Source organism: Notamacropus eugenii, chromosome 7 (genome assembly GCF_028372415.1).
Source record: "Notamacropus eugenii isolate mMacEug1 chromosome 7, mMacEug1.pri_v2, whole genome shotgun sequence".
NCBI lineage: Eukaryota > Metazoa > Chordata > Mammalia > Diprotodontia > Macropodidae > Notamacropus > Notamacropus eugenii.
Genome location: NC_092878.1, coordinates 117,265,539 through 117,292,454, shown reverse-complemented (window position 1 = coordinate 117,292,454; position 26,916 = coordinate 117,265,539). Strand labels below are relative to the sequence as shown.

The following is a 26,916-nucleotide window of genomic DNA, read 5'->3' as shown; positions in this document are numbered from 1 at the left end:
ATTTAAGAATATTATTCACATAAAAGCAAAGAAATTGTTTTCTAAATAAGCTACCACACCCTCATGAAAATCATTCAGCTTTGCTAACAAAGGAATGCTAATAGCTGTCATTTACATGTTTAAGGTGTGCAGAGCATTTACATATCTCTTTGGAAACTCGGAACTCTATGAGGTAGCCATTATGAGCATTAGCCCATTTCAGAGGTGAGGAAAGTGACACAGTTAATAACAGTTAATAAGTGTCAGAACTGATCTAGAACTGGTATCTCCCAACCACAAGTCCAGCACCCTAACCATCACGCTACACTCCTTCAATCCTTGGCAAACTTTGAGTCCTGTCCCCCTTATACGCCAACTCAGACGGTAAGAAGGTTGAGATTTGCAATCTCATAGTATGGACATTCTTTCCATTGAGACAGAATGACACTCATCTGTACCTCATAAGGCAGTGAGTTACTACGGGGCCCAACAAATCTCTAACTACTATAATACTTTTGTTAATATCTAGTCTGTGCAAATATATTCTCCTTATGAATAAGAAGGATACATTTTTGCCTCTTAGGATTTTGTCACTGTAAGTGCTATACTTTTTCACTGAGGAACATAAATAAACTAGTATTTTTTGCTAGAGAATACATACATGTAGGTATATTAATAAGTAATGCCTTTATCCATGTGTTAGATCTTTGTGAGCTGGAAATACATTCCCTTTCTCTTATAGAATCTGAGTCAGAATTTCAAATGTAGAGTCTCAAGGGAGGAATGACAAGGGGTGTGCTGTAACTAGCTTGAACTTATGGGAGCCACTGTTCAATTCTTACCGTGAGCATTTATACCTTGAAAGTCAGCAAATATAAATCAGGGCTTGATTTAAAGACGTATCATTATACCATGGGGTCTATACACACCTCTATAAGACTTCTGATTGCTAACATGAGAGAAGAAATCAAGAATACCCTAGGGACATACTAGATAATTATAAAGTATCCCAAAAGTGTTAGTTGTACCTTGCACCTTTAAAACTTCATCTAATTGCCCAATAATAACTTCATAGATAAATATCTGGCATCATAACACCTTCCATATCCCACTAATTAGCCAAATGAGAAATAAAGGAGTCTTACACATTTATACTGTCATCTATCACAACCAAGATAAGGACCAAACATAAACAAACTGGAGGAGAGAATGGAAGAAATCATCTTTCAAATTTATGGCTAGGGGAAAAGTTATAGACAAAATGGGACACAAAAGATTAAATGGACAATTATTATTACATGAAATCAAAAAGGTTTTGCACAAACAAAATCAATGCAGATAAAATAAGGGAAATAGGTAACTGGTAGAAAAATGTGTTGGCAAGTCTGTCTGATGAAGGTTTCATTTTCAAGATGTCTAAGGAACTGATTCAAATTTATAAGAGTAAAAGCCATTATCCAAATGATAAATGATCAAGGTATGTGAACAATAAGTTTCTCAGGGAGAAATTCAAGCTTTCAATAGTTATATGAAAAAATACTTCAAATCACTTTGATATGTAAAAAAAACAAACAAATCAAGACAGTCTAAAGTTCTACTTCATACTATTCAGACTTGCAAAGTTGACAAGGAAGGAAAAAATGACCAATGCTGGAATGACTATGGGAAAACAGGCATATTAATGCTAACTATAGAGCTTTGAATTGGTCCAACCATTCTGGAAAGCAATCCAGAGTCAAAAAATTAACAAACTGTGTGTACTCTTTGATCTAGCAATTCTACTCATAAGTCTATACTGCAAAGAGAAGAAATAAGAGGGAAATGAGTCCATATATACCAAAATATTTAAAGTAGCTTTTTGTAACAGCCAAGAACTAAAAACTAAGGTGGAGGGCATCAACTTGGGAATGGCTGAAAAAATTATGATACATGGATATAACAGAATACTATAAAAATGACTGAAGGGATGGTTCCAAGAGATCTGGGAAGACTTGTATGAACTGATATAGAGGGAAATAAACAGAAGCAGAAGAACAAATTATGCTCTAACAATAATGCTGTAAAGATGAACACCTTTGAAAGATTAATGAACTTGGATGAACACAATTCTCAAGCAAGATTTTAGAGAAGCAATTAGAAAGTATTTTGCCTATCTCCTGACAAGTAAGTGATGGACTCAAGAAACAAAATATATTTATTTGGATATATATTTGGAATATATATTTTTGAACAAGGCCAATGTGGGAATTTGTTTTGTTTAACTATGTCTATTTATTAACAAGGATTTTATTTTTCAAGGGGGAAGAAACCCCTCTTTTGTTTACATTTGTCTAATGTCCACTGTTTATATATCCAAATGATAAATGGGTGGGAAAGAGAAAAAATAAAACTTTTAACTGAAAGAATAAGATTAAATTTTTAAAAATAAGATGGCCAGAAGCAATAGACTTAATAAATTTTTAACGTGTTTCGTGAAAGTAGGAAATAGAGAGACCCAGGATTCACTATAACAAATTATTTCCCCTGAAAATTTCCTGTAAAAGATTAACAGGAAAAAAATAATAATAAATTCAACATACTGTGTATGGAAAGAGAGAATTAAATTAGAAGTCAGGAAAACTCAATTCTATTCATGGCAGTACCACCGATATTGGGCAATCTGTTTCAGTTCTCTGTATGTCAGTGTCTCCATCCATTAAATGGGGATAACATCTGTCCTACTTACCATGAAGGATTTAATGAGGACAAATGACATAAAAAATCTTTGAAAAGCATAAGATGTAATATAAATATTAGGTCAATTACAATAATCTATTCAAATGGTATGTATGAGGCATATCTGACAAACATTCAGAAAAGGCATATATATCACATGCACAATTAAACATTTAGCCTCTCACCCTTATCAATCAGCCTTAAGATTTGACTCAATTGCCTAATGGTATAGTAAATGAAGGAAGATCTAAAACAGCATGAAGATGTTCCACATGGGGCCCAATCAAGAGGTGGTTATATTCAATTTAGGGTTCATTTCAAGAGACTAAATTCTGAGATTATGTATAATTCTGAATCAGACTTTTTCTATTAAAACATTTATTATCATGCATATAGACTTCCATGGTGAGAGGCATTACTCTGCATATCTTTATCAATTTGTATTCCTACTTAAAATGGTGAGATTTTCTTTAGTGGACCAATTATCTTTTTCATTAGCTATCCTTTTATGCAGAAAGTAACAATTCTTTGAATACTTTTTTCTAAACAGTAAGTGATCTTTAAAATGATTTTTTTCAATCCTAATTATTTTTATATGAAGTTGTCTGCCCATGCACTATGATTCAGCTCTATAACTACTTTTGCTAGTATTACTATCTTCATAGAATGTATTTAGGTGTTAAAATAAGGAAAAATGATGTGCCAAAATGCAAGCATAAGAAATCTTTTTACCTGTAAGAAGTCAATCATCATACAACCACTAGGCAACTCTGGGGCCCACAAGCAAGGCCCTCCTGTGAAGTTTTCGTACTCCATGCTATCTGGATACTGATTCCACTCCAGTTGGGAGCACAGTCCTCTGACCATGACCTCACTAGAAGCTGATCCTGCCACTTGGTGCCCCTGAAACTCAACTGGCTAGAAACACATTAAAAATGAAAATATTTAAAATGCAAAGGGAAGATGAATCCATTTAAAATACCTATTAAGAAAATACACAGTTTGGTTTTCTATAAAACGTCAATTAGGGTGAATAATTGCCGAGGCATTGATTCTTATCTACTACTAGAATAGCAAGTGCCAAATTACTCAAATGTTAAAACTCAGGAAACATTTGCTATTCTGTCCTAAAGTATAAATAGAGAATAACTGAAATATAAATTTAAAAAAGAAACTAAGTATAAGAAGCAATACCTGTTCTGGTTTCCTCTAGAATATACATAGTAAATCCTCAAGATGTGTAATAGGCAAGTTCTTGAAAGTTACAAGGAATAACTAAACAGTGAACAATAGGGCCAACTAATCTTGTGTGTTTTGTTTTGCAAAGAGCTCTGAACACTTATAAGAAAGGAAAGAATTTCCTTTCCTTGGACAAGGAAAGTAAGAGTCAGGTTGTAGGGTAGGGAGGGAGAGAGAGAGTGGCCTGAACAGACTAGATGCTTTGGGAGCAAAGGTTAGAATGGAAATAGTAAGAAGGTTCCTGTATCTCTTCTATCCCTAAGAATTGTTTACTAACTCTGAGCTGCTCTCTGCTGCCCTCATGGGGATTATTAGTACTATACAGTAGGTAATCACTTTTTTCCACTCTGTAAGAAACTAACAAAGAGGAAGCAAAATGTGGGAAAAAGAACACTAGATTTAGAACTGGAGGATCTTGCTTTGAATTCTCTGTTACTCACTATGTTGTGACCTTGGGCAAGCCACTTCCCTCAATGGTCTTCAGTTTCCTTATTTATGAAATAAGGAGTTTGGTTAAATGATCTCCAAAAGCCCTTCCAGCGCTAAGTCCTATGACATTTTACTATGATGTTTAAAGGGAAACATAAAGGATTTATTTCTAAATAACCAATTGGCAAAACAATGAATAAAGATTTACTAAAATTTAACACAGAAATTCTAAGCCACAAATTTGAAAAGAACATAAGACCCCTAATATGCAATACAGGCAACAACTGAGGAAGATTTTCTTTTGAGCATAACGAAACATAAATTACACTCTTATCTGTTAAATACTTGCTTTTACTCTACTGTACTAGAAAATAAATATTTTTAAAATCCACATAGAAAAAGAGCCTTCTGTTTTCCCCCTAAGAATGTGTTTCAAATTCCTAATACATTCCTAATAGGGAGGATTATATCCCAAAGCCCGAAATCTATTTGACATCTGCCTCCATCACAAATGAATGCATTAACAATTGATTTGTTTATAGGTCATTGCCTACAATTAAGGTTTTATAAAGCTCCCAAGTTATGCAATTTGTATACTAGAGGACATACCAGGAATAGCTCAACAACAACGATGATGTAAGAATTCTAATCAATTCAGTGATCAATAGTGACTCCAAAGGATTAATGGCAAAGCACACCTCCCATCACTTGGCAGAGAGATGGTGTGGGGAATGAAGGACACATTTTCAAACATGTCCAATGTGCTGATTTGTTTTAACTCTACATGCTTGTTATAAAAGAGAGTTCTGTTTGGAGTGAGAAGAAAGCCACTTGGAAGTGAAAGTGATGCTCATTTTTTCAATGTATACACACATACATATGACATATGATATACAATATATGCATATGGTGAAAGAAAGAGAGATACAAGATATATCTCCATATAAATATATCTCTGGTAGATGATAAAAGACAATGTAATGGGACCAGAACAAAACAGAAAGAGATTAAGCTTTGGTGGCTTATTTAGTAGCTATTGCAAGTGGCTCTGTGCAACAAAAATTCAACTTTTCAACACCAATTATTCTCCCAATAATGTTACATGACTACAAACTATGGATAATCACCATTTCGAAAGAATCAGAATTTCAGCTGAACTTTGCCAAGACTCTTGACATATTTAAGGAGAATATCAAATTGCCAATGATGACTTCCATAGAAGAAATGATGAAAATAGCATCATCAAGGACATGGATGACTGGAAATGAAGGCCTGACTGTCGTACTGGAGTCCATGAAATATTAAAAGAACCAGAGAAAGGCCATCAATAATATTTGATGAAATGAAAAAGACTCACATATAGAAAAATATTTGTATAAGCACTTTTTGAAGCAGTAAAGAACTGAAATTTACGACGCGAATGTCAACTGAAGAATGAATGACTACACAAGTTAAGGTACATGAACATACCGAAGAAATGACTGGAGAGGGTTTCAAAAAAACCTGGGAAGCCTTGTATGAACTGATACAGAATGAAGTAAGGAGAACCAGGAGAACAATTTATACAGGAACAACAAAATCCAGGACTCATGATAAAAACATGCCAACTAACTCCTAACAGTGGCGATAGACTCAAAGCGAGGAAGGAAACCTATGTTTTTGACTTGTTTGGCTATGTGCTTAGCAATCTAGGGTGAAAAAAGGTTTTGGTTTAAACTTTTTTTTTATATACCCTTTTTCCAATTTGTCCAGTTAGATCATCTCTTTCAAATGGCTATATCCAACAGCATGAAATTTACTTACTAGATAAATGATGAAAGATGATAGAGACCACAGGACCAAGAAATTTTCACTCTAGTGAAAGGATGAGATATAAATAACCTCTAACAAAAGTTTGAATGTGAGATGTACATAAGAGAGGTCAATCACAAAAGGATGAGAAATTGGTGATACTGGATCATTTCTAAATGGAGGCTTAAGTAAGGCTTCACGGAGGAAAAGGCCTCTGAGCTGCACCAAAGGGAAAGAATAAAATGAGTGGAAATACATTCTAGATACAGAGGAAAGTCTATACCAAGTGCTCTTTGGCAATCAAGGGAAGACTATCAACCCCTTTCCTTCTCAGAATAACATTTTTAAACACATACAATAAGCAGGATTACAAAAGAAACCAATTATTCTGAAAGTTAACAAAATAGTTTTAAAAACAAGTTAATGCATCCTAAATTAAGAACCCCTGGTCTATGCAGATGCATGGGCCTCATTCATTAATTACTTCTATTTTATATTATTTCAAAAAAGAAAAAAACTTTATATGTAAAATATACTATGCTATTATGAAAAGTGCCTGATTTTAAAAAAACTAAACTTGTGATTCCATCAACATAGCAAGCTCTTGTGAGGAATATCTTCCTCTCTAATGCAGATCACGGACTGTTCTGCAATCTACAGAGTTGCCGGGGACACAGAGGGGATAACCTGCCTAGGGTCAAGCAGCCAATATGAGTTAAGACGCAGGCCCTGCTGTGAAGTCTTCTGACCCTGAGGCCAGTTTTTGCTCTCTTTTATTCCTTTGATAGAGCTGGCAGATAGAATATGTATGAACTAACTACTAATAAGGAAGAAGTCAACATTAAAAAAGAAATGGTCATAAAATATTCTTCTCAATCTTTAAACGATATCATGTCATTTTGGTCAGTGGTGTTCTGACTAGAAGAACGAAAGGCTGGGGCAAATGTCAGGAAATGTTTGCAAATCGACAAGGTGATCTGAAGAGTTCTTCATCATTTGTACCTTAGGTTTACAGGATTTCCTCTCTTTTTCCTTAGGTATGAGAGCTACAAAAGCATTCTCTTCTTCATCTTTCAAGGAAGAGGGCTGAAAAAAATAATTAATTAAAAAATAAGCATGTTAGCTAGAATCTGGAGTATATGTCAGGCCTTGATCAATTCATAATACCTGGTTTTTTATTTACTACGATAGGGGGAAGACAAGGTCTATACCTGTGATTTCATTAGTGTAAGGAGTTCCTAGTGAGGTAACTGCCTTCACCAATGCAGATCACCAACTCTTCCACAACTTAAGAGTCTTAGAGTTGCCCAGAACAGTAAGAGTTTAAGTGATTTGCCCAGTATCATGTAGCCAGAAGGTGTCAGAGGCAAGACTGGAACTTGGGTCTTCATGACTCCAAAGTTGCTTCTCACTTTCTATAAAGGTCCAGAAAAGGGTAACCAAAAGCCTTGAGAAAATGCTACATGAGGTTCAGTTGAAGGAACAAGGGATGTTCAGCTTGGAAGCTAAAGGGAAACATGATGGCTATGTTGAAGTATTTGAAGGTAGGACCATCTCTCATGTACAAAAGTAATTGTATTTGTTTGGCCCACAGAGGAGAGCCAGGTACAATCAAAGAGGCAAAAGTAAGCTTGACCTAATTAGGGAAGTCCAAAAGCAGACTAGACTGCTTCAAGAGAGGGTAGTTTTCCCTTTATTGGAGGATTTCAAGCAGTGGCTGGATGATCACTGGTTAGATATACTGTGGTGGGGATTCCTCTCAGGTGTATGTTGGGCTGGTCCTTTCCAACTCTCAAATCTGTGTTTCTTTTTACAAAGTAATTCACCACAACAACCCTGTGAAGTAGATCAAGTAACTATTGTCCCAAATGTACAGATGAGTAAATTAATATCCTATTCTGGTGCCTAATTATAGAATGGAGGTAAACTCGAGTTTTTGAAGACTATGTCAAGTACAGTACAAGCCAAGTTATCTCTAATAACTCTGGAATTTTTCAAGTATAGGTCCAGCAAAAAAGGAAAAAAATAAAAGGACTCTCAACTGATAGACTTCTAATTGCTAGACTGTCACTAGGTGACAAACTTTTCAGTCATAGCAACTTGTAAAATCTGGAGGGGCTGCATTATGCATTAAGTGGAAAACATGACCACACAAATGAAACTACATTTTTTTCTTTCAAAGCTAACATAATCTGAAGGAAAGGGGCCAGGCCTCTGATTCCAAGTCTAGCATTCTTTCAACAACTTTTAAATCCAGGAACCAGTCTAGAAATTTGGAAAATAGTTGAAATTTTCAGCTTTCAAAGAATGAAAAACAAAATTGGAGAACAACTTGTTTCTGTAGAATATGGATTTCAAATATCAGGTTGAGAGTGAAATTAGGATCATATTTGCTCTGACATAAGGGTCTTGAAGAATCCTTTAGGAAGGTTTAAAGAATATGGCCAAAATGCTTTCTGAGCCAAATATATCAAGAAAAGAAGGAGGAACTCCTCATAGTTCTCACTACTGTCCTTATTATCACCCTTCTCCTCTACTGTATTAAGGGAACCCAACTCTGAGCTGGAGAAATTAACAGAAAATAAAAAACCATAGCCCAAGACTGATGCATGTAACTCTCTCTGTGCAACGGCATAGTTCAGACTTCAGACTTTCTTCCCCAAGTTACTGTGTCAAAAATAAGAGCACACATAGAATCATATAGGGAAAAAAGTACATGTCTACAGGTAAAATTGAATCAAAGATTAACTAGTCACCACACTGAAATTTCTAGGTGCCATAAAAACCTTATATTCAGAATCGTCAAGCTCTTTACTAACTGATAACGAAATCTTGTTCCCTTAATACAATAGTAAATTGTTGAGTATATACCTTGTCAACTAAATACTTGTCAAGTAAATACTAAATAGTAACTATCTCTTTTACCCAGGAACCCTGAGGGTCTTCCCCTCTCAGTTTAATTTTTTTTTTTTTATAAGGGTCATCCTTGATTAACTACTTAAAGAGACCTATTCATTAAATGGGTGTATCTCACTCAAAGTAGAATCTAATAAGACCTGAGCCTAAAAGGGTCAGTCTTCCATTGCATCCTGGGCCATCTCCAGTCTTCCTGATGAATATCTGGCCACTGGACCCAGATGGCTCTGGAGGAGAAAGTGAGACTGGTGACCTAGCACAGCCCTCTCTCACTTAAATTAAAGTCAACTACAAGTCATGTCATCTTTTCCTGATGCCATGGTCCTCTTCAAGAATGAAGGACAAACATGACAGCAACAATTTTGTCAACCACCAAATCTATCATTCACATAGACTTGGAGATTTTTTTTTTAAAGAAGAAAAAAATGAAGAGAATAGTTAAAATCTTTTTCTAAGTTTAATAATCAACTTTCTTGCAATGTAAAATATAAGACAATAGTCACATTTAACTTATTAAGGTTATTTATTCATGTCAGAATAATCATACCTTGTTACCTAACTATATTTGTGAAGTTACTGAGTTTTTCAAGTTCAATAAATTAAATGAGGCATAAAATAAAGATAGATGTTCAATATACAAAAATGGAAGTGCAGTACATTTCTTTAGATCATGTCTGTATTATGATGTCAAGAGGGATAACTATTATTCAACCAGTTCTTGGGGGTCATGAAAAATGGGAAGGGTTCCCCAATGCACATGAAGAGGATATTTCTTTTTAATATTTTAAAAATAATTTATATTTTCTTCCAATTACATGTAAACAACAATTTTTAACATTTGTTTCATAAAACTTTGAGTTCCCAATTCTCTTCCTCTCTCTCCCTCCCTCCACTGAGAAGGCAAGCAATTTGACATCTTATACATGTGCAGTCATGCAAAACACATCAATATTAGTTATGCTGTAAAAGAAAACAAAGAAAAAACCCAAGAAATATAAAGTAAAAAAAGTATGCTTTGATCTATATTCACTCCATTAAGTCTTTCTCTGGAGATGGCAAGCATGTTTTGTCACAAGTCCTTAGGAATTGTCTTGGATCATTGTCTTGCTAAGAATAGCTATGTCCTTCACTCTGATCATCACACACCATTGCTGTTACGGTGCACTGCTCTCCTAGTTCTGCTCACTTCACTTTGCATCAGTTCATGTAAGTCTTTCCAAGTTTTTTCCTGAAAGCATGCTGCTTGTTAGTCTTCATAGCAAAATAAGTATTCCATATCATACACCACAACTTGTTCAACCATTCCCCAAATGATGGGCACCCTCTCCCCCTGAGTTTCCAATTCCTTGCCATCACTAAAAGAGCTGTCATGAATATTTTTGTACATGTGGGTCCTTTTCCTTTTTTAATCTCTTTGGGATACGGACCTAGTAGTGGTATTGCTAGGGCAAAGGGTATGCACAGTTTTATAGCCCTGTGGGGTATACTTCCAAATTGCTCTCCAGAATGGCTGAATCAGTTCACAATTCCACCAATAGTGCTTTAGTGTCTCACTTTCCCCACATTCTCTCCAGCATTTCTCATTTTTCTTTTCTGTCATATGGTACCTCAGTGTTTTGAACTGCATTTCTCTAATGAATAGTGATTTGGAGCATTTTTTCATGACTACAGGTGGATCTGATTTCTTCATTTGAAAACTGTCTGTTCACATCCACTGACCACTTATCAACTGGAGAATGGCTCTTGTTCTTACATACCAGACTCAGTTCTGTTTGAAAAATGAAGCCTTTATCAGATATTTGCTACAAATTTTTTTTCAGTTATGATTACTGCGTTATTTCCCTCCATTTTATTTTCTCCCCATTTATTCTACTCTTTCCTATCACCCTGTCCATCCTCAAGTGCTTTGCTTCCAACTACCACCTCCCACAATCCCCCTTCTATCAACCCTGCTCCCATTCTCTGATCCCCTTCCCTTCTTACTTTCCTATAGGATAAGATAGATCGCAGACCAAACTGAATGAGTATGTTATTCCCTCTTTGAGTCAATTCTGATGAGACTAAAGTTCAAGTATTCCTGCCTACTTCCCTATCTTCCCCTCCATTCTACCTCTCCCTTCCTCTTCCTCCCAGTACATTCCTCTTTCACATCTTAATTTTTTTTATTTATCATCCCACCACATTCAACTCATACCCATGCCCTGTCTAATACTCCTTCTAGTTGCCCTAATAATGAGAAAGTTCTTGGGAGTATCATCTTCTCATGTAGGAATGTAAACAGTTTAACATTATTGAATTCCTTATGATTTCTATTTTGTGTTGTACTGTTAATGTATTTTTAATGAAATTAATGCATTTTTAATGGAATGGGGAAGATCTTTGCCATCCATTAATAAGCCTACATGACCTGTTTAAGTCACATGAATTTCAGTCCCATGAAGCCTGTGGTGGGAGAAGCTTGCTGAATGAGTGGAGCAGGAAGGGGGGGAACAGGAAGAGACGGAGCTGGACCAGAACTGAGAGGAAGTTGGTCAGACTAGTCAGAGCTGGGAAGGACAGAAGAAGCCTGAGTGAGAGAAGGGCATTTTGCTTGAGGGTGCTCATTTGTGGGAAGGCCTGATAATGTGTAACTATGATGGATTTGGCTGTCTGGTATTGGGATTTGGCTTTCTGGTGTCTGAATGCATGTTTTTATTCTGCCTTCTACATGTAGAATTTGTTATATTTTGCGATTCAGAACTGTGCTGGCACATTCAAAACTACTGTTGGCACTGTGAATGTTGCATTGGAGCAACATGTGTTTACCTTCTTATGATTCTCTTGAGTCTTATATTTGAAAGAAATGTTTTCTATTCAGCTCTGGTTTTTGCATCAAGAATGCTTGAAAGGAGCAGGGGGTGGGGAGGGTAGCGCCAAGATGGCAGAGTAATAGTATGGACTTTCTAGAGCACTGTCACCAAGCCCAGTCAAATACCTGTAAAAAATGGCTCTAAACAAATTCTGGAGCTGCAGAACCTACAGAATGATGGAGTGAAGCAAATCTCGAGCCCAAGAGAGCCTGGAAGGTTGCCAGGAAGTGTCCATCGTGCCACGCTGAAGGCAGGGCACAGTCCAGCATGGGCCTGCCTGCACAGACAGAACCTGAGTGGGTCTTGGAGAGACTGAATCTCTCACACTTGTGGTGGTTTCCAGAATTTAGGACCCCCAAACACTGAAGATAAACTAGAAGATCAGTGGGAAAAGCCTGTGGGATCAGTGCAGGAGAATGGAGTGGTCTGGCCCAAGCCCCAGGGCAGCAAAGAGGGGAGGGGGTAGAGAAATCCATGGCACCCACAGGAACAACAGGGGCAGTTGCAGCCACTGTTGCTGGAGCTCTAGCCTCACAGATTGTGGGAGGGGATTGAGTGGCTGACAGTACATCCCCCACCTTCCTGGATCTATTTTCCAGGTAAGTTGTTTTTCCAATGAGATATTTCACATTGTCTGCTATTTTTTTCTTTCTTTTGGTTTTGTTTTATAATTTCTTGATTTTTCATAAAGTCATTAGCTTCTATCTGCTCCATTCCAATCTTTAGGGAATTATTTTCTTCAGTGAGCTTTTGAACCTCCTTTTCCATCTGGTCAACTATGCTTTTTAAGGCATTCTTCTCCTTATTGGCTTTTTGGATCTCCTTTGCCATTTGAGTTAGTCTGTTTTTTAAAGTGTTATTTTCTTCAGCACTTTTTTGGGTCTCCTTTAGCAAGCAGTTGACTTGTTCTTCATGAGACAATTTTAAAATTATGGGACTACCTAAAAGCCCTGATCAAAAAAAAGAGCCTAGATATCATCTTTCATAAAATTATCAAAGAAAACTGCCCTGATAGTCTAGAACCAGAGGATAAAATAAATATTGAAAGAATCTACCAATCACCCCCTGAAAGAGATCTGAAAAGAAAAACTCCTAGGAATATTGTAGCCAAACCAGAGTTCTCAGGTCAAGGAGAAAACGTAGCAAGCAGCCAGAAAGAAACAATTTGAGCATAGTGGAAATACAGTCAGGATAACACAAGGTCTAGTAGCTTCTACATTAAGGGATCATATGGCTTGGAATATGATATTCCAGAAGTCAAAAGAGCTAGGATTAAAACCAAGAATCACCTACTCAGCAAAACTGAGTAGAATACTTCAGGGGGAAAAAATGGTCATTCAATGAAATAGAGGACTTTCAAGCATCGTTGATGAAAAGATCAGAGATAAATAGAAAATCTGACTTTCAAATACAAGAATCAAGAGAAGCCATGAAAAGATAAACATTAAAGAGAAATCATAAGGGACTTACTAAACTTGAACTGTTTATATTCCTACACGGAAAGATAATATTTGTAACTCTTGAGACTTTTCTTAGTACTAGGGTAGGTGGAGGGATTATATACATATAGACAGGGGGCACAGGGTGAGTTGAGTACGAAGGGATGAGATCTTAAAATATAAAATTAAGGGGTAAGAAAGGAATATATTGGGAGGAGAAAGGGAGAAATGAAATGCGGCAAATTACCTGTCATAAAAGAGGCAAGAAAAAGCTTTTTCAATGGAGGGGAAAAGGGGGGAGGAGAGAGGGAAAAAGTGAAGCTTACTCTCATCACATTTGGCTTGAGGGAATAATAACATGAATACTCAATTTGGTATGAAAATCTATCTATACAGGAAAGTAGGGGAGAAGGGGATAAGTGGGGTATGTGGGGGGATGATAGAAGGGAAGGCAAATGGGAGGAGGGAGTAATTAGAAGTAAACACTTTAGGGGAAGGACGAGGTTAAAAGAGAGAACAGAATAAATGGGGGGCAGGACAGGAAGGAGGGAAATATAGTTAGTCTTTCACAACATGACTTTTATGGAAGTCTTTTACATAACTCCACACATGTATAACCTATATTGAATTGCTTGCCTTCTCAGTGGGGATGGGTGGGGAAGGAGGAAGGGAGAGAAGTTGGAACTCAAAGTTTTAACAAAGAATGCTAAAAATTGTTTTTACATGCAACTGGGAAATAAGAAATACAGGTAATGGGGTATAGAAATCTATCTTGCCCTACAAGAAAACAGAGGAGATGGGGATAAGAGAAGGGAGGGGTGTGAGAGAAGGGAGGGCAGACTGGGGAAAGGGGTAATCAGAATGCACAGTGTCTTGGGGTGGGGGGAGGGGAAAGATGGGGAGAGAATTTGGAATTCAAAAACTTATGGAAATGAATGTTGAAAACTAAAAATAAATAAGTAAATTAAATAAAAAAGAATGCTTAAAAGTCTTATGTTTCACTGAATATGTATCTTTTCCCCCCTGAATGTTTACACTCAGCTGTGCTGGGTAAGTAACTCTTAGTTGTAATCCTAAATCCATTGTCCTCTGGAATACCATTCCAAGCCCCCTGATCCTTTAATGTAGAAGCTTCTAACTCTTGCATTATCTAGACTGTGACTCCATGATATTTGAATTGTTTCTTTCTGCTGCTTGAAAAATGGGTTCCCTGATCTGGGAACTCTGGAATTTGGCATAAAATTCCTAGGAGTTTTCTTTTTGAGAATTTTTTTAAGAAGTGATCAGTGGATTTTTTTCAATTTCTATTTCACTCTCTGGTTCTAGTACATCAAGGAAGTTTTCTTTGACAGTTTCTTGAAAGATGATTTCTAGGCTCTTTTTCTGATAATGGCTTTCAGGTAGGATAATAATTCTCAAGGTATCTCTCCTGGATCTATTTTCCAATGAGATATTTCACATTTTCTTCTATTTTTTTATTCTTTTGATTTTGTTTTATTGTTTCTTGAGGGGAGCTGTCTCCAGTCATTCTGATTTATATCTTGCCACTGGATTCAGATGGCTCCAGAGAAGAAAGTGAGGCTGGTGACTTTCCAATTCACTTGCAAGTCATGGCATCACCTTCCTGATGCCATGGCCCTCTTCCAGAATGAAGGACAAACAACAACCTGTAAGTAGTATGGACTATCAACTGGGCAACATAGCTCCTCCCTCCTTTCCTCCTTCTGTTCCCTTTGTCCACAGAGGGGAATCATACCCTTATCTGGGGGTGCTCTGCCCAAAGTGGTGGGAGGGTGGAGATGATTACATGAGTAAGATAACTCATCTTAAGTTTTTTCATCTATCAAATGAAAAAATCTTACTGTGTGATCTCTGCAATTGTACCCAACACTATGACAATTCTACAAGCTGGAATGCTGAATTCATCTTAATCAGAATCCTCTCCCACTGCTCCCACAGGGCCTAGCATAGTGTCCTTACACATTATTAGAGTTTAATAAACTGAAATGGTTTACCCAAATGGATTATGTTCATATTAAAACTTGCAACAGACACTACAAATCCAGATTCATAAAAGACAAGAGCACACTGATAAAAATGAATTACCTGTTGGGTAGAATCTCGATACAGATTAAGAGACTCTGGTGTATCTGACGAATAGCATACTTCTGCAAATTGTTTCTTGGCTACAATGGACAAAAGTATATTGTTTAGATTATCTGTACTATTAAAATGCAAATAAAACTGTATACCTAAAACTAAAAGTGATGGATAAAATATAATTTGAAAATTATTTTATGATTAAAAGGTATTACAATTACATTTTAAGTTTTAACAGGAAGGGTTTTTACAAACTCATTGAAGACAAAATAAAAACTAGAATGGGGAGGAGTAACCTAGTGCAAGTTAAGTCTGAAGAAGACACAGAGTCTTCTTTCCAGCGGTATCTGGGTCAGTTGCTACTGTGGTAGCTCCTGTGCTGACCCTCACAGCTCTCCTGCTAAGACTCACTGGTTACCATCGAGCTTTTTTTGTTGTTGTTGTTAAATTCATTAACATCACTACAGGTACCACCAATAAATCATTTTTATAAATTGCAATAAGCAGAAAAATCACAAAAGGGTTCTCTGTATTTAATATATATATGCATACACACACACATATATAACATTAAAAATTGAATGAAATCTACTCATTTACCATCCCTCGTTATATGTATATATATTCATTATAATAAATTATTTTATGACAAGTATATGAATAATCATGCTTTTAAAATCATTATTGTCTCTAGATAGGATGCAACATATTACCAGCTAATTCTGACATGAAACCTTATGGTCTGCTTAATGATCCTAAAGAACTACAAACAAATAAGTTACCCTCCCCCATGCCTGTCTGACTGCTTATTATGTCATGTTGCAGTTGATTTACAAATAGGAAAAGTGTTCCTCTAAATATATTTATTGTAAGAAAAAATATATACATATATATCATAACTATCTATCTAATTAATATCAAGGGAAATAGTGAAAATGTAAGGATGAAAAGAGAATAGCACTTTCAGAACTTGAAACTATGTTATAAAGGAGAAATTATCACAGCTATGTGGTGTTGGTTAAAAAATAAAGAAGTAGAAGAGCTTGGATCAGAAAGAGAAGCAAAGGAACTCAACAACCCAATATACCAGAAAACATGAATCACTTAGTAAAGAACTCTCTATTGGACAAAAGTTCTAGGACGACTGGAAAGCATTAGGCGTGAACCAAAATCTTATGCTACATCCCACAATACATTCAAAATGGTTGTGTCCTGAATATTAAACATACTACAAGAAAAATAAAAAAAACAGAAGTACCTTCCATACCTTTCACAGCTATGCATACACAATGTATTCTAAACCAAACAAGGGATAGAGGCAATTATGAAATAAAAAACTGGTCATTTTGATTACACAAAATTGAAGTGTCACCATAAAACAATTATTGCAACTAGGATAAGAAGGGAAGCAGTAGGACTAGGCAATATGGAATTAAGCAAACGAAGTGACCAAAATATCTTTGACCCAGAGATGCCACTACTGCGTTTATACCCCAAAGAGATCTACTGGGGAATGGCTTTTGTTCTGTTAATTAAGTCCCCATATATGCCAAAATACTTATAATAGCACTCTTTGTGGCAGCAAAGAATTGGAAACAAAGTAGATGCTCATTAATTGGGAAAGGGCTGAACAAATTGTGGTACATGAATGTAATGGGATGTTACTCTGCTGTAAGAAATGATATATGTGATGAATACAGAGAAGCATGGAAAAAATCTATATGAACTGATGCAAAGTGAAGTAAGCAGAGCCAAGAAAACAATATATATGTATATATATATATATATATATACATATATATAGTAACCACAATGATGTAAACAAAAAGAACTATGTATGAAAAAATCAAAGAGTGTAAATAAATTACAAACATCAAGCAAGACTCAGATGAAGAGATATGGGAGAGGACACCCTCCAACTCAGCCCTTCACAGAGTAAGAGGTTCATACATGTGATTCATTGCACAAATTTTGGGACTTTTCCAATGTAACAATCAGTTGTACTGATTTTTTTCTTTTCTAAAAAAGTACTATTTGTTATATAGGATGACCTTCTTGGAGGGAGAGGGACACTTAAAATAACTATAATGCTGTAAGAAACAGAAAATATCATAAAAAAAACTTATTTTTAAAAAGTGAGGCAGGGTGATTCAGGAGAAACACTTCTAACTCTAACTTCTAACCAATGTTTCTAACTGTACCTCTGTGACCTTGGACAAATATCTTAATCTCTCTGGGCCTCAGTTTCCTTATCTATAAAAATGGAGGAGGTGTGCCTAGATGATTTCTATGATCTTCTCCAACTCTGAAATTATGATTCTATGAAAAATAAGATAATTGGAATCCATATTAATTGAAGGAAAAGTTTAAGTTTTATATCGATATAAATTTGTCACTGAATTTAATTTCTAGTTTTGATGTCTGAGTAACAAAACAACCAAGCAGTATAAATTTGAATATCCAAATTACTTTGGAAAAATTTTGGAAAAATAATTCTTTTAACAGAAATTTTCTTCCAAACAAACATCATTAAAAAACCACGATTTTTTCCCACAAATGAGAAATCTCATGTATAGAAATTTTAGTTTTTAACTATAATTACAAGAAAACTAAGTTTGGAAAGTGATTATTACAGTCACAACAAAAGCATAAATTATTTCTGATATCAAACTTAAACATTTAAGACTCTTACTTCTGATTTCATAATTTTTAAAAATTTTACAAACAGAAAGAGCAAAAATCAAATAAATTAACTTTAGTACTTAGAATCATTTCTATGGCATATCCCCTCCCAAAAATTACATGAAAGCAATGCTTTTATCTATAATTGCAGTAAAATTAAATTCTAAATTGACATTATCTCAACTATTATACAAACATTTCTGAAGCAAAGATTACTGTAGTAAAGCAAGTACTGTAACAAGTTCCAAGTGAATTATGATTAATTCCCTCTTAATCTACAAAACAGCTTTAGTAATTTGTACTGCTTTTTAAATAAATTCAAATATCCCAAATTGTTTCAGAAAAGTTCATTCTTTTTAAAAGAAATGTATTTAAACCAAAGAAAAAAAATACCTTTCTCTGACAGTCAAAAGACAGAACATTAAATTTTAGAATTTTTCCCAAAGTGAAAACTAAATTTCTAGTGATCATGAAATTCCTTAAAAGCATCATGTCATACTATACCTTTAGGATTTTGAACTATTTCTCTAGTCATATTTAGTTTCTCTTAACATGTTTTTCCTGACCATACTTTTCTCATCTTAATTTTGAAGATCATAATTTTTTCAAAATTACAAAATAATATCAATCTTTTAACGTATTATTACCAAGATTAATGATTCCTAATAGAGCGTTTAGAAATAACTACTATTTTAATATAGTTATCCTTCACAACACATATATAAAAACAAGACTTTCATCATTCTAATTTTTATAGCACTATAAATATGCAATATTTATCTGCACAGAATAGCATATTGTTACATCCCCTAGATTTGTTAAGATTGTGCTTTGGCTGTTACATTTACTATAATAATCATCAATACTGTGATCCACAGGTCAGTTAATCTGGTGTTCCTAAATTAAAGGTTTGCTTACTTGGTACTTCATTAGGGGCTATTGGCAAATCAAAATGAAAAGCCTAGAAAAGTGATTCACTCCATTTATGTTTACGTTCCTTAGAATGCGCTGGGATTCTTTAAAAAAAATAACAACATTGCTAACGTACTAACAACCTCTAACAAGACTAACTTAACATATCGCAGTGTTCAGTTTAGGAAGATAAGGACCAACAAAATTGACTAATCTGTTTGTCCAATTGAATAAGCAGCTATTACCCACAGAAATCACTGGTTTGCTAATTGAAGCTACCCAGAGAAATTTCCAGCATCATTCTAATATAATGCAAAACCTCTAGTGGTTTCTACTTTATCCAATCATCTGTTGCTAACAACACTGAACCAATATTCAAATTCAGTCTCAGATTTTAGGGGATTATAATGCCAGAGTTAATATTCTAGAGATGCTTTGGGAAGCCTTGTCAATTTTAGTTCTATTTGAAAGACTGCATAATAATATCTTTTTAATGCAATAAAAGAAAAATAAAATACAGAAAAATCTAAATTAGGATCCACAATAACCTATCACCATCTGTTAACAATGAGTTCACATACACATTCTCTTTCATTACGTCATGCAAATTTCTGTGCTAACAATTTGTTGTTTTAGTGACCATGTGTTCCTCATATAAATCCCGTTTACCAAATGTAACTTAAAAAATTCAAGTCTAAGAATTGTGGACTTTATTTACCATGTTACATCACAGTCTCCTCTATTATCTGCCCTATTTCCCTCCAATTTTTCCCTTTAATAAAGATCACTTAACTCTTTTAACGTGCAAATGCTTTAAAGGACTATATAGGCTAGAAGAAAAAATAACTAATGTTTTTTTCCTTGGAATTCAAAGCAACAGACCAAGATGGAGATTTCAAAATTATTTCCTATCACTACAATGCTTCACAATTCTGAAATCATCCAGTTTCCTCAAGGATAGATGTGGCCTTAAATCTTTTCATTAGCTAGACATTATTTAACCAACAAAATGTACTCCTTATTTTCTAATTACCATATTGTCTGGCTCTCAATATTCGATTCATTAGTCTCAACTTTCCCATTTCTGCTAAACTTTAAAACATTTGCCACTGCAAGCACTGGTTTTAACCTCAGTATTTTGGGACACTGGTCATTTCTTTGGTATGGGTGCTTCCTCTAGCCAACATAGACTGGAAACTATCTCAACTCACAGAAAACATCTTTGTGAGGAGCTATGGCCAGAAAAATTCATCACCTGATGGCCAATTTTCTAGTGGTGAGATTCTCTCCTAATTGACCTGGGCTGCTACTTATCTTAGATGTTGCCAAACGTGTGTTCCAACAATGAGTTTTCCAGTTTTTACTAACATGATAGGTAGGAGATAAATACCTTAGGGCTGTTTAATCTTGCATCTCTAGTGATAAGCTATTTTGATGATTTGGGGATGGTTGTTGCTAAATTGCACTTTTATAAGATGCTTAATCGTATCATTCCACCAATATTCTATCGTGGAATAGATCTTAAATCTAGATTTGTGTCAACTGCTTATAGGTTTTGGATGATTTTTATCAGTGAATACAAAGATAAGTCTCTAGTTTTTTGAAAATGGATTTTGTTTATAAGCTTCTAAAATTATAGGAAATATTTGCCTTTCTCTTATCATCTTTTCTAATCTGTGACTTTACAAATTTTTTTCCCCTTCCCATACCTGTTAAAAATTAAACATTCCATCATCCTCAAATTCTGACAAAACATATATGCTCTGCTGATTGAAAAGACTTTTAGGCCAAAAAGCATTAACCAAAATATGACTTCACTGGAGTTTATTTTCATCTAACAGCTAACAAATGCATAGTATTCAGTCACAATTCATTTGTTTCCCTTAAATTACTATGGCAATGAGGTGACACAAAAAGAAGTCATATAGAAAAGAAAAATAAGTCATGTTACACATGATCTTCCTCATTCTTTTGCTCGCAAGCTCCACAGGAGGATGAGCAGCCTGCTGGCCAGGCATAAGACTTGCTCTTCTCGGTGTGTTATGCCATAACCATAGCACAACTTAAAATTAAATTCTCTTAGAAAAAATAGCCATTAAAATGTACCTATGCAAACATTTTTGCTTTATTTTTTGCCTATTTCATTAATAGGCAGCCTCTCCAAATATAAGGAAATCATTCTAACCTGTGTTTTCAACTGGCTCACATGTCAGCTGAATTCTATGATGTTTCAAATCAGGAGTCTTCTCCTTCAATTTCTCTAAGCTTTCCAAAGCTGTACTATGTTCAGTCAGGGACCTTAAAAGGGACATGCTTTTAACTAATTTAGTAAGTCCAAAGGAATTTCCAGCACTGTCCCAATATTTCCTGCATTCTTTGTTAGTTTCTACCTTACTTTGTAAACTCTCCATACTTCCTGTATCCTCAAATTTGCATACACTTATTTCTTTAGAAATAGGAAAGGGAGTATCAGAAATTTGAGTGCTTGCTGTATCAAATATGTCCCCTTCGGAATCAGAATCACAATTCTGATCAGTATTTGAAAGTGGCAGGCTATCATTTTTAACTGGCAATGGTCCATCCTGCAAGTAATTTCCTAAAATACAATCATATTCACTGCCTTTAGTGAATAATAGCATATTATCTTCAGAAGCCTGAGTCATGTTTATGTTCGACAGAGAAGGCAGATGTAAAGTATTTTCAGTGTCTCCGGACTTACTTTGAGGGGGCACATGACTGTAATCAGTAACAGTTGGGTGGACAGATCTATTACAGTGGCCATTACTGTATATTAATTCATCATCGTCCTGCTTTGAGCATGAATCCCATTTGGTTCCTCTCCTTAATGTTTCAAAATGTGATGTATCCACTGTCATTTCTTCTTCAACATTCTCAACTTTAGGAAGGTTTGAGTTAAATAGTAAAGATGTTTCGTTACCTTTTCCAATTCTGTCAAAATCTATCGAAGTTTCAGTACAAATCTGTGAAGATAGAGTTTTCTTAATGGAAAATTCTTCTGGAGGACTAGAATTAACTGTTATCAAATGTGACAAACGTTCACTGTCATCTTCTTGATTGGTATCCCTACCCTCAAATTTCCTTTCAGTGCACATTTTGTCCTCAGATGACATTTTCTTTAGCCAAAGCTCAGAACCCAGGGGAAAGATGCTGCTGTTTTGTGATTCTTCCTCAGGGTCACCATTATCAAAATTATCCAGATTGAAAGTTACCTCCCAAAATGTTTCTTGTTTACTATTTAAATCTGTATTAGCATTAATGTTTTCATTTTCAGCTCTACTTTTAGAAATAACTGTGGTCAAATTATCACTTATGCAAGAAGAATCTCTTTGCAGTTCTGGATATTCCCATTCTGCCTGAGAAGAAAGCTTTGGGTGGCTCTCCCTTTCTGACACTCCAGTTTCATTCAGTTCCTGTACATTTTCTCTAGTGAAAACAGATCCTTTTGTGCATTTTATATGATCACTGCTGAATAGCATTTCACCCTTGGATTCTGATAAGTAATGGTGTTCATTATTGCTAGAGAGAATTGGTAAGTCTGCTCCCAGCTCTTTTTGACAGGATGAAGACACTCGAAAACTTATTTTCTGATTGCAGGTGGTTTGGTCATCATTATCTATCTGATTGTCTGTCTTAAACACAACCTCTTTTTCTGAACCAGTTGCAAAGAGATGCATCTCCTTTTGTTCAAAAGGATCCTTCAAATCCAAGTCTAAATTGTCATCCTCATCCTTTGATTTCTCTTCGATATCATTTACATCAGAAGAACTTACAGATAAACTCTTTGGTAGATAAATATCCCATCGGCTTCTTTTTCTTGCATTATTTTCTAAATGACACTGGTAAGGTATATTTTTTGTGCTACTCATTTCAGTAATCTCTTCTTCCCTTCTTATTACGCATTGTGGTTTAAGGGAGCCTTTTATTTCTTCTGTTAACTGTCCAGGAGAAAGACGTTCTACAACTTCCAAAGTCGGAGTCGATCTGGACTTTAAAAGGGCTAAAATCTGTTCTCTGCTCCTGACATTTTGTGAAGTGGTTGAGTCTCTGGTTGTCAGACAATCTTCTTTCATGTACTCAGGATCCAATGAAGAATCTGATTTCCTGGATGCAGAATTGAAAAAAGAATAATCATCTTCATCACAGAACACTTTCTGATTAGAAGTGAGGGATACAGGTGAAAGAAGTAAGGAGATAGACATATCGCTGGTGTTGTTATTCTTGTAATCAGTGACACTGTTACAGGCAGACAGCCCAACAGTGTCTCTATTTTTCATTCCAGTAGTAGAAAACAATGGAGGCGTGCAGGAAAATAGAGAAGAAAAAGTAGGACAAGACTCCTTCAACACAAGCGGTGCTGCCGATTCACCATTTTCTATGGTTGCCATTTTCTTTGGTACTTGACGTGGTCCTTGGAATCCCTAAGGGAATAAAATTAACATTAGCTGCGCCACACTTTCGCAAAGAATTTTAAATGATTTGACAACGAAAAAGGAATGTTTTCACTTTGCTAAAAAAAAATTAATATATCTAGCGTAATAAAATACTGTAAAGTTTACAAAATTCTTTGCATTTGTCATCTCATCCAATCCTCACAACTCTGTGAGATAGTCTATTATCCCAATTTTACAGATGAGGTCACTAGCTGAGAGAGAATAAGTGTCTTGCCCAGGGTCACAGAGTCAGTGTCAGAATGGAATCCAGTTCTTCCTGTCTTTAAGGTCAACACTTTATTCTATCCACAGCACTTCGTAGTTACCCCTAAAATGAATCAAAATACTAAACGTTGTTTTTGGTATGTTCAGTCATTTCAGTCGTATCCAACTCTTTGTGACCCCATTTGGGATTTTCTTGGCAAAGATGCTAGAGTGGTTTGCCAATTCCTTCTCCAGCTCATTTTACAGATAAGAAAACTGAGGCAAATGGGATTAAGAGACCTACCCAAGGTCACACAGCTAGTAAGTGTCTGAGGTTGGACTCATCAAAAAGATGAGTCTTCCTGACTCCACTCTATTCACTGCACCACCTCAATCACTGTATTAACTAAACTAAAATATATTAAAACATAAATATCAGCTAATAGTCAGATAATATTTATTTGTTCATTTTCTCACAGACTCTCCCAGAAAGGGGATTCAGTATAGAATTATACATAGAACCTGCCCTGGAGTCAGGAGGATCTGAGTTCAAATCCCCTCTCTTTATACAGACTGGCTAAATGACTTTAGACAAGCCCACTTAACCCTCTGACTGTCCCGAATAAATCTCTAAGTCTATAAATTACAAAACAAATTTTTATCTGCATTGGTTTAGAGAAAGATTTCTCAGTGCTGTTAGAAAGAGATAAAGTTTGTCCTCCACAGAAAGAAACATTTGGTAACCATGTGATTAGGAAGGAATACCGAGGAAAGAAACCTCAAGGTCCTGTTTTGGCAGTAGATGTGCCAAACTAAGGGGTGGAGATGAGGTCATGGTATTCCCTCAACTGCACTTGCTTAATAAGCTTCATGCATATTAACTGACACACTGTGCATAAGATTATGCCTCCATTTTCTGATCATGGGATCTATGTTGAAGCATGGTCAGAAGGAGGGTAAACATCAAGGAGTGATACATAGTGGGTGGGCTAGAAAGATTGTAACCCAGAAGAGCTGGGATCAATCCCAGTTCTGAAGGGAGGGACCAGGAAGTACCAACCTCATAAAAAGGCTCAGTTTGGCTTCTGTCTGTTTATATGTTCATTGTGAGCAGCACCTATGTCTCAGGACATGTAAATAAACCGCCTTCCTCTGCCCACTCTATTTTTGAATTCTTTTCATGAGAATGGTGTATTTCTCACAATGGGAATTCCCAATAGTAATGACATCATCAACAAAGTGAATAACTGATCAACTGTGATAGCTTCAAGATCTGTTGGTCATTTACAAGATTATATACAAAACATTCTCATTTCTTACTTTAAGTAGAAAAACTTACAGTAAACTTTCTTTTTAAACCAGTGGGTGGACATGGCTTTGGCTTGTTAGAAGGTCTCAATATATTTAATTTGGGTACTTCCATTCTAACTTCTAAATTGCTGGCGATGTTTTCAACATTTTTTACGTCTTCAATTGTGATTAAATATCGATCACTCTCTAAATCATCTCCAGGTTTCACCTATATTTTAAAGAAAAAAAGCCCCAAACATACACATTTGTTATCACAAGCAGTCAATGTGCAATCAAAAAAAGCAGCTTTTCCTAAATGATATAAAAATACAAATTTGTGTATCAATAAGAATCATATATTGATCATATCTTTTACTATCAAAATGAACATATATTGCACATACATTCAAAATTATACTCAATAAAGTACTAATATAAATCACTCCACTATATAACAATTTGATATAAGACTGTAAGTTGATTAAAGGCAAGGACTGTTTTTTGCCTCTTTTTGCATCCCTGGCACTTAGCATAGCACCTGGTACACAGGAGTTTAATAGATATTTACTGATTGACTTGGTTCATAAGTTACTAAAAATTGTTTTTAAATGCAAATATCTTATTACGGTCTTTAAAAGTTCGTGTCTGGTCCTTAACATAGTAACTGGTACATAGGAGGTATTTAATGGTTAGTGACTGATTGACAGATAAAAGAAACATGTTTAAAATACCTAAATATTATCAGATTTACTAGAAACAAGACCTAATTTGTTGCTGTTGTATAGTTGTTTTCTGTTGTGTTTGACTCTTCATAACCCCATGTGGGGTTTTCTTAAGAAAGATACTAGAGTGGTTTGCCTTTCCTTCTCAGTCTCATTTCACAGACGAGGAAAGTGAGGCAAGCAGGGTGACTTAGCCAGTGTCACACAGCTAGAATGTCTGAGGCTAGATTTTAACTTAGGTCTTCCTACCTCCAGGCACAACACTCTATCCGCTTCCCCACTGAGTTACCCTACAGTCTGATTTAACAATATACAAAAACTTTTTATCAAATTGATTGATGAATACAGTAACATAGAAGCTAAAAAGATTAGGGTAATGCATCAATACAAAGTAATACGCACTCAAGTCATACTTTTTAAATAAGTTCTCTACGGAGAAAAGAAATAGGATGGGAGAAATATCTGGAGTAAGTATATCACATAAGGTCTGACATTCTGAATCTACAAAATTGGTCCAATGTGTATATCCTATGATTCACTGCTTCTTGGGAAAAGCATAGTTAATGCAGTTGTTTCCAAATTTTGGGGTCTTACAACCCCTTCACACCCTTAAAAAATCACTGGCAATCCTCCAAAGAGTTTTTGTCTATTTGATTATAGCTATTGATATTTACCATATTAGAAATTAAAATATTAGTATTATTATGAAAATATTTTTGACCCTGAAAAAGTCTCAACGACCCAGGATTCCTGACTCCACTCCATGAGGATCACTGGTCTTCTGTATATGAGGCAACTTTTCAAAGCAAGGGAATACAAACTGTAGGTACCATATGAAAAGATGCTGAAATTCCTTAATCAAAGATATAATTAAGACAGAAGAAACAGCATCGTACAGTGAAAAAAGGGCTTGATTTACTCAAGAGGACCTAGGTTCAAGTCCTAGCTATGCCAATGACTACCAATCAATAAACATTCATTAAGTGCCTATGACACGCCAGGCACTGTGCTAAGCACTAGAAATACAAAAAGAGGCAAAAGACAGTCCCTGCCCTTAAGGAGCCTATGATCTACTGGGGGACACAATTTGCAAACAAATATCTACAAAACAAGCTATATACAGGGCAAAGAGGAAATAATTGACAGAAAGAAGACATTAGAATTAAGAGAGGCAGGGGAAGGCTTCCTCTGGAAGGCA

The 26,916-nt window shown here is 35.5% G+C and overlaps 1 protein-coding gene and 1 long non-coding RNA gene across 8 annotated transcripts in view; one reads left to right on the top strand and one right to left on the bottom strand.

Moving 5' to 3' along the window:
* The window catches only part of ZGRF1 (zinc finger GRF-type containing 1), an 87,344-nt gene that overhangs the window by 53,228 nt on the left and 7,200 nt on the right, over positions 1 to 26,916 (bottom strand). For 4 of the 7 annotated variants that reach the window (XM_072623554.1, XM_072623555.1, XM_072623556.1 and 1 more), the window contains exons 5-9: positions 25,046 to 25,225; positions 21,237 to 23,490; positions 15,464 to 15,543; positions 7,156 to 7,239; positions 3,427 to 3,612 (exon numbers count right to left, since the gene is read on the bottom strand). In XM_072623554.1, the coding sequence (XP_072479655.1) occupies positions 3,427 to 3,612; positions 7,156 to 7,239; positions 15,464 to 15,543; positions 21,237 to 23,490; positions 25,046 to 25,225 (2,784 nt within the window). The remainder of the gene's footprint in view (positions 1 to 3,426; positions 3,613 to 7,155; positions 7,240 to 15,463; positions 15,544 to 21,236; positions 23,491 to 25,045; positions 25,226 to 26,916) is intronic. The other 3 variants (XM_072623558.1, XM_072623559.1, XM_072623557.1) reach the window with 3 other exon arrangements.
* LOC140513675 (uncharacterized) lies at positions 255 to 23,982 on the top strand. Its single transcript, XR_011970280.1, has 3 exons — positions 255 to 363; positions 23,016 to 23,255; positions 23,352 to 23,982. It is a non-coding gene; the product is annotated as an uncharacterized lncRNA (long non-coding RNA).